General features: G+C 32.1%; 1 protein-coding gene across 1 annotated transcript; it reads left to right on the top strand.

Annotated features, from left to right (window-relative positions):
- Positions 1–3,469: 3,469 nt before the first annotated feature.
- On the top strand, positions 3,470–7,977 carry LOC18041537 (farnesylcysteine lyase). Its single transcript, XM_006432055.2, has 4 exons — positions 3,470–4,197; positions 6,629–6,988; positions 7,099–7,274; positions 7,541–7,977. Exons 1-4 carry the CDS (start codon positions 3,538–3,540, stop codon positions 7,806–7,808), a joined length of 1,464 nt encoding a protein of 487 aa, XP_006432118.1. The 5' UTR covers positions 3,470–3,537; the 3' UTR covers positions 7,809–7,977.
- The last annotated feature ends 512 nt before the right edge of the window (positions 7,978–8,489 follow it).

Below are 8,489 nucleotides of genomic sequence, written 5' to 3'. Positions count from 1 at the left end.
TGTTTTTGTGCTTTTTGTGTGATAATGAGCAATTTCATGTTTGATGCACCATGCTTCTAATATTTTAGAGTCAATAGTATGTGACAATTTAAGCACGTTCTTAGTGGACAATTAAAAAAGTGAGTGATGTAATGTTAGAGTAGGTAAGTTTAAGTGTTAATTTGATTGAGAAGTGTTAGTAATCAATTTATTGATGTTCACTTTGAGTGAACATGTTCTTTGAGTGAGCATGTTGTTTATTTTATAATTAAATAAAAGTTAAAAATATTTTACGCCATAATATAATAAGGGTGGCAAAACGAATAAACAAACTGAACTCAAATTGAGTTGTAAATGAATTGGATGAAAATTCGATGGATTTGAACTCAATTCATTTAATAAACGAATCGTAATTTTAGGATTCGAATTTGATTTGTTTATTAAACAAATATGCGTTTAATTTGTTACTTTTTAAAATTAAATGAATCGAATCAAATTAAATTTGATTAATTTACGATTCATTTATGTAGAAATATTTTATTTTTCTCTTGTTATTTTAGCTTATGATTACGAAACTATCCTCCAATTTTTTAAATTTGTGCATAAAAATTTAATAGTAAATCAATAATTTAATTAAATAGATAATAAATGAATAGACTCATAGTTGATTCATTTATGAATCTTTTATTAAATGAATTTAAACAAATGAATAAATAAATCAGTCATCCAAAACCCAAATTCGATTCATTTATTGAGGAAATCAAATTCACTCATTTATGAAATGAATTAATTTTTCAAACACAAACCCATTTAATTTGACTCAAATTGAATCAAATAAACAAATCATGATCCAAATTGCCACCTTATCCATAATAGAGAAACAATAATCTTAAGTAGGATAATAACATAAAATTTATAAAATTGAGGAGGCCAACAAGTTACAAGAGAGACCATAGAATGAAACAATAACTTTTAGTAGTCTTAGAAAATATGTAATAGATAAAAGGCCAATCGCACGAAAAAGTTGATGACATTTCTCCATTTAAACTTTGTAAACTTACCTCACATTAAAAAAATATAAGCACAAAAAATTCTCATTCTTTTTAATAGTTTCAAAAAAGAAAGAAATTCGGACAAATAACTAATTTAATCTTCATTAATTTCTTGTTTTTGTGACTTATTATTTCTCAACCTTTTTTTGTGTGCATATCTAAGGCGTCTTTAACATAAAACTTATGAGATAAAAGTAATAAAATATCTAGAAAAATATTTTGACTTTAACATTATATTTTATTTTTCCTCAAAATTCTGATTTGATTATCAATCATCAATATTAAGCTGATAAAACATCTTTGTGACATAATATCTCATGAAATTTGCAACTGCCAAATTTATGCTATTAGGTGTAAGGGTATTGAAAAATTATTGGGTAACAATCAAATCATTATATTATAAATTTAAAAATTAAATACCTAAATTAATATGGAAAAATATAATTTTGTTGGACAATATAATTATCCTATATTATATTGGTAAAATGGTAAAAAAAAAGTAGCAATCTTACTAGGCAAAGATGGTTAAGACACAAAAGTGAAAAAAATAATTTAATTAATTATCTTAATTTTTTATTTGATTTTTGAGGAAATAATATGAGTTTTCTATAATTTTTGTTGAAATGAGGAGAGTATATGGAAAATATTGGGAGAAAATATTCTCATCTCATTAAAAATTAGATTGAAATGGATGAAATTTCATTTCTAAAATTCTCTTGGAATACTTTTGGATGGGGATATTTTCCCTTCACTATTTGTATAATTCCACCCCAATTATTAAATTTTTTTACTGTTACAATTTTTTCTTTTTATATATTATGGTTCATTCACATTTTTAATCTCGTTCTATTTAGTTGACTAAGGCCTTTCCCTAGTTTTATCAAACTAAAATCTTTATTGTTGATTTCAGTACGAGCGCCACAATTGACCTTCTCCAACATATTCATGTGTGCATTTTTATTTTTATTTTAAACCATTCATTTTCCTTAACTAAAGCAGAACGATCAAAAGCATTAGTAACCTATTTCATGTTGTTATAATTGATGAATGAAATATAAAATTGCCTAATGGGTATACAAGAATCATGTCACCTAATGAAAAATTAGTTAAAAAAATGAAACCAAAATAGTCACCTCCAAGTTCAACTAGTTTGTGGGTAAATAATAATATAAATAGTAGCAAAATTATGAGAAAGAGACTTCAACAACTCATGTATTTTTTGCGCCAAAACTAAAATGATAGCTGCAAATTTCTTCATGATGATGGTGGCCAATCGCTCCCATTTGTAGTTTTGTGTGGTTGGCTTCCTTTTAAAGCCTGGAAGCATGTTTGGGTGACGGAAGAGAGAAGAGAGAAAAAAAAATGTTGATGTGAAAGTAGTTTGATCAATAAGTGGGGGTTTATTTATAAAATAATGGGAAAAGAAAGTCTACACTCCAAAGTTTGAGAAAGTTTAAGGAAATGGTTACTAATACCCTCAATTTTCAAAAAGAATACCAAAATCTCCTTTTGATCATAATGTTTATGTCCTCTATTGTTTTAAAAAATTGACTAATGTTTTATAATAAATAGACATATAATAGTAAAATAAATGTAATATATATATATATATATATATATATATATATATAATTTCAATATTTAAAAATATTTTAGAATTTTAGAGTTTATTAGTTATATTTTATTGTATTAAAGTAAATTTTATAAAATAGAAACATAATATTTAAATAAATGTATTAAAAATTTAAATTATTTTGGACATTATGTAAAACAATAATTTTAAGATTATTAGTATGTGAGATTTGTTTTATTTGTAAAATGTATTTAATGTAAAAATTAGTTTAAAATCTCTACAATAAATAAAAATATATTATTAAAATAAAATATTATAATTTATATATTAAAATATTTTAATATTTTTACTACTAGATCGATTACATTATTTATGTAATACTTTATTTATTAAAGATTTTAATGTCAATATTTTAATCACTATATCCAAAGGATATTATAATTAAAAAAGGATCTTAAACTTAAGGGTCTGTTATTTTCTTAAATCTTAGAGTATAAATGTCTTTTTTTCTAAAATAATTGGATTTACAATGTTTTTGTGGGGATTAGGGTATTGTTACAAAATAAATATGATCAAAATATCAGTACCTATACTTTTAAAATTTTTTTTTTTGTAGCTTAGTGTAATTAAACTCTAAATTTATGCATAATCATCCCTTTATGCATCACTCAAATGACCGCAAGGACAAACTACTTTTAATTTTTTAATGTAATACTAAAAATTTATAAAGCGTCTAAATGGTAAAACTTATGAAGCAATAGTGACGCATGGAAAAAATATTATATCTTTACAGGGACCTAATTGTTATTATCCTATTAATTTCATTCAAATATCTATAGTCAACCAGAGAACTGGAGAAGTGGATACGAGAGATTAGTTGAAGAAGAAACTTAACAGAGCAGCAGCAACGGCAACTTGTTGTCAAAGACGAAAATGCGAACACTCTCTATCTTGATTCTGCTGATATTTTCACCGCAACCAACATTCCAACAAGAACCCACCGTATGCATAATCGGCAGCGGCATTGGCGGCTCATCGCTGGCCCATTTCCTCCGTCAATACTCCTCAAAAAACTGGCACCCCCGGATCCTCATGTTCGAGCGAAACGGCGTCGTCGGAGGCCGCATGGCCACGGTAACCATCTCTGGCCAGACCTTCGAGGCAGGCGCGTCGATTCTCCACCCGAAGAATTACCACACGGTCAACTTCACCAAACTGCTCAACTTGAAACCCAAAGACCCTCCTTCGTCCGAGGATTCGACCGCGTTTGGGATTTGGGATGGTAGCAAGTTTGTTTTCAAGACGATCAGCGTCAGCTCTACGGTGCCGTTTGTGCAGAAGATTGTGTCGCTTGCGAATTCGGTGCTGATGGTTTTGCGATATGGGCTGTCGCTCTTGAGGATGGAGAGTTTTACGGAGAGTGCTGTTGATAAGTTCTTGAAGTATTATGAAAGCTTTGAAACAAGGCCTGTTTTTGAGAGTGTTGATGAGATGCTTAAATGGGCTGGTTTGTTCAATCTCACTGCGAGGAGTTTGGAAGAAGAGTTGATTGATGCTCGGTTGTCTCCATTGTTGATGCAGGAGCTTGTCACTGTAAGTTTACGGGGTAACTTTTGCTCTTTCTTTCTTATGTTTTTGCAGAAAAACTATTACTACTTTTGTTTTTTAGAAATGAAATTAGCTGTTAGCTAGATCTTGGAAATTGTAAGATATTGGAGCTTAATACTATTCTATAACATGGTATCAGAGCCAGGTTGACCAAGAGGTGATGAGTTGAATTTAATTTGTTAGTGTTCAAGCTTTAACTTATAGGTCAAGTGGTAATTTAGCATAGAATTGATAGGAGTTGTCTTTTGAGAGAGTGGATTGGTTATAATAGCTGACGATGAGGATAACTATGATTGCTTTTGGTACCGTCTGCAAGGCATTGAATCATTAAAGATGGTATTTTTTTCCAGATAGGGAACTTTTCTATTGACGATGAAGAATCATTACAGGATTTGGATCAGGTGTCCATTAAGAAAGCAAAACAATAAAAACTTTTCTGTCCTATTCAAAAGTATATCCAATCACTCCACTACAAGACTAGACCAGCCTAGACACCTATCTCAAAACCCCCACCTGCCTTAGATAAATGAAGAAAAAAGATGAATCTTTGAACTGCTTAGAACCTGGAGCCCAAAGTGAAGCTGAAGACGGACTCTATCCCACAATTCTTCGATATTATCCGCATTTTTCCCTTCAAAATACGTATTTCTTTCTTGCCATGTTTCCCAAAACAGAGCTGCCCCAGTACAATCCCAAAGCGTTTTGGTCTTTTTTTCTTTTACGAAAAGCAAAGAAATTCTCCATTAGAATAGAGTCATAAGAACTCGGGATTACCCGAAAAGTATTAGCCTCTTTTTACAACCTATTCTACAACTTAGAGGCGACTATGAAGAGAAAGATGATTATAAGTTTCTGCACTTGCTTTGTACATTACACACCAAAAAGGAAATAGACACATGTTAGGGAATTTTCTTTCAATCACTTCTCCAGTATTTAATTTCCCTTGAATTTTAGGGGGAATACTAGTCTTCCAGATTGTTTTGGAAAGTAAAAAATAAGCCAAGGAGACATCGTCAATCACCAAGCAAGATAAGATTTGCAAGAGTGATGTCCTGATGTCTCTAAACTCTATGTTCCTTTGTCTTTCTTTATTTCCTTCACATCAAAATTGTCTAACAACTTCAACAGAGAAGCATAATCATGAATCTCTCGATCATATTTGGTAGTTTAGAGAGGTATAATCTAAAACGTGATAGCTGAATTACTGAGTGTTGAAGTCACAGAAGAAAAGGGTAACATATGGGGCTGCGAGGCCTTAAAACAACTTGGGTGGTATAGTGAAGTCAGATTTGAATTTACTTTAAGTGTTCTTAGTCAGCAAGAAAAAGTTAAATCAACCTTGTCAAATGTTATCAGATTGCAGTGGAATTTTCATACCACGTGAATCTATATCTCCTTCTAACCATGAAGGGCCTTTGCGTTGCAACCAATAGTATTAAGACTGGAATATATGTATTATTTGAGTCTGTAAGTGACATAAATGGCTGATTATATGTCACATCCAGGGCTTGAAGCATGGATGGAGATAACAAACTTATCATTGGTTTAATTTACACCTAGTAAGCTATATATATATATATATATATATATATATATTCAAATCCCAGAATAGTTAGCTTTCTCTAGTCTTATTTTGAGGTTACAGAATGATGTGGCATGGATAATTATTTTGAGTACATGTGCCCGTCTGGACTCTCCACTGTAATATGCTTTGCATGCCAAAAATATGATATGGGGTCTATTATTGATATGTGGGAAGCTTTGGACGCAACATCTTGGACACTTCTGACTGTGTGTAGTATTCTCCATCACCAGTAATTTGTGTTGGAGATGTCTTTCCACATTTGCGTAGAGAACTTGAAAGGAACTGATGCACAACAGGTTGGAAATGCTTTAATGCTTTGTATTTGAGCGAACTACTTTGTTTAAATTAAACATCAAGTGAATTTTCTGTCCAGCCTTGGTAAAGTTCCGAAGCTGCTGTACCTTGAACTTTGAATCAATTGCCTCATTGGGAAGTTAAGGTAAATTTCCTCTGATGTAAGCTCTAGCCTCTTGGATAAACAAATACGACTGGTCTCCGTACATGCTTATCTTGTTTCATTGTAGCTTTTTTCATGCCTTAAGTTCGAGCGGAGGCTGCCTTGCATGTTTATTTGTCTGAGTGCAATTGCTATTTCTGCTTGACTGATCTGTAGCTTTGCTAAACCTCTAATTTTCTGGTAATTCTTGTGTGCTGGAAATGATATTGAAAACAACTATCATGCACTAATGTCTATAAAGTAGAAATTTTAAGAATAAATTTGAAATTGGTTGAAACATTCTTAATGTTTCATTTCATTGTGTCTTCTAGTTCAGTTAAATATCTGATACTTTTTTTAAATTTGTCAAATTCAATTTCTTTTGGCATGTGCAGATTATCACTAGAATCAATTATGGCCAAAGTCTCAGTATCAGCGGACTTGCTGGTGCTGTTTCCTTGGCAGGATCTGGAGGAGGATTATGGGCTGTGGAAGGAGGAAACTGGCAGATGGCTGCCGGATTAATTAATTGTTCTGACGTCGCATTGCACCTCCATGAAGAAATAGAATCTATCTCATACCTCAGAGAATACTATGAGCTTAACTCAACGAAAGGAAACAGTTACACATGTCAGATCACTGTGGTTGCTACACCACTGGATGAATTGAATCTTCATTTCAGTCCTCCAATTTCTATTCCAGAGAGGAAACTACAGCACACACATGCTACTTTTGTTAGGGGTGCTTTAAATCCCGTGAGTTACATATTCTAACTCCATATTCTTATGGGGACTCTTCTATAGTTAACTCATAGTTTGTTTTATGTTCACCCCATCTAAATAATTCATGTTTTCCTTTTCTTAAGGCATACTTCGGCCTCGATGGTGTCTCAAAAATTCCAGAGCTGGTTGCCACAATAGAGGATCCTGACCTGCCATTTACATGCATTTCAGTTCTGAAGCAACATGATGAAAATGATTTCACTTACAAGATATTCTCTCGTAAACCAATGACAGATACTTTATTAGATGACATCTTCAGGTAATATTTTCGTCAAGTTAGTAACCATCATTTATTTAGCAATGTTAAGAGATTCTGTCGAGTGGCTATTCTTTTTAAGTATCAAAGTAGCTTAGTAAATAGTAATTTAAGGAGCAGTAGACACTTCTTGATACCTTGAAGACTTGACCATCGATGCAATTAACAGAGATGGAGTCAAAGTGAAGTTGGTGCTAGATTTAGCAATACTGATCCAAAAATCATTCAACAATTGGATTTTGATTCCTGTATATTTTGTTTCTTTGTAGTGTGAGGAAGGAGACAATTCGTATAAACTGGGGGGCTTACCCTCATTACAAAGCTCCGGAGGTATTCGCACCATTCATTTTAGATGGCCGGCATTTGTACTATGTGAATGCTTTTGAGAACGCAGCTAGTACCATGGAGACAAGTGCAGTTGCTGCTGAGAATGTAGCACGGCTTATCCTGTCAAGATTTTTCAGCAAGCCGTCTGTGACTTCTTTAAATTTGAAGACCTCATCTGATGCTAGGGAGGAACTGCACTTAGATTTATGATTATGATCAATAACTCTTTTAGATTTGTGATTCGTTTTCATCAACGAATCCACGTATGGTGTAAAATTGTGTAGAACATAGAACCAATTTAAGAATGTCCGTACGCGACATGAAACCTTTTTACCCTGTCAAAATAAATTTGTGGAGCAATGCAACAAACTTTCTGTCATCGATTGAACTTTTTTTTTTCCTCTCCCAAATGTGTCTCGAGCAATGTGTTATAATTTCAATTCCCTTAAAATTTAGGAAAGTTAATAAAAATAACCTTAAAACTTTATGTTATTTTGAAAATGACCTCTCTAATTTTTTTCATATAAAAACTAGCCAAACAAAAATTGTTTTGGACCAATCACCCTCCTCGTTTGCACACGACTGAGACTCTCTCCCTTAGAAAACCAAAGCAAGTTTTTTCTCTTGAATCATCAACAGCAACAGTGACGAAAGACGGTGATCGCCGACAACAAAGGTGAGGAGAAACTCGAATCCACCCGAATCAACTCGAATCCATCCAAATCCAACGAATTGAAAAGAGTCCAAATGCCAAGTAAGCTAACTTCCTCATTTTTTAATGATTTGAATGAATTTGAATGGCATTGTAGATGATTATAGGTTGTTAGATTAATATAATCAAAAGAAATTTTGTTAAAATGATAAGTTACAACTATTGCACATTACATGTTT

The sequence above is a fragment of the Citrus clementina genome, unplaced genomic scaffold (assembly GCF_000493195.1).
Source record: "Citrus clementina cultivar Clemenules unplaced genomic scaffold, Citrus_clementina_v1.0 scaffold_5, whole genome shotgun sequence".
Taxonomy (NCBI): domain Eukaryota; kingdom Viridiplantae; phylum Streptophyta; class Magnoliopsida; order Sapindales; family Rutaceae; genus Citrus; species Citrus x clementina.
The sequence above is the reverse complement of the archived record's forward strand: the minus strand, read 5'-3'. Positions and strand labels throughout refer to the sequence as shown.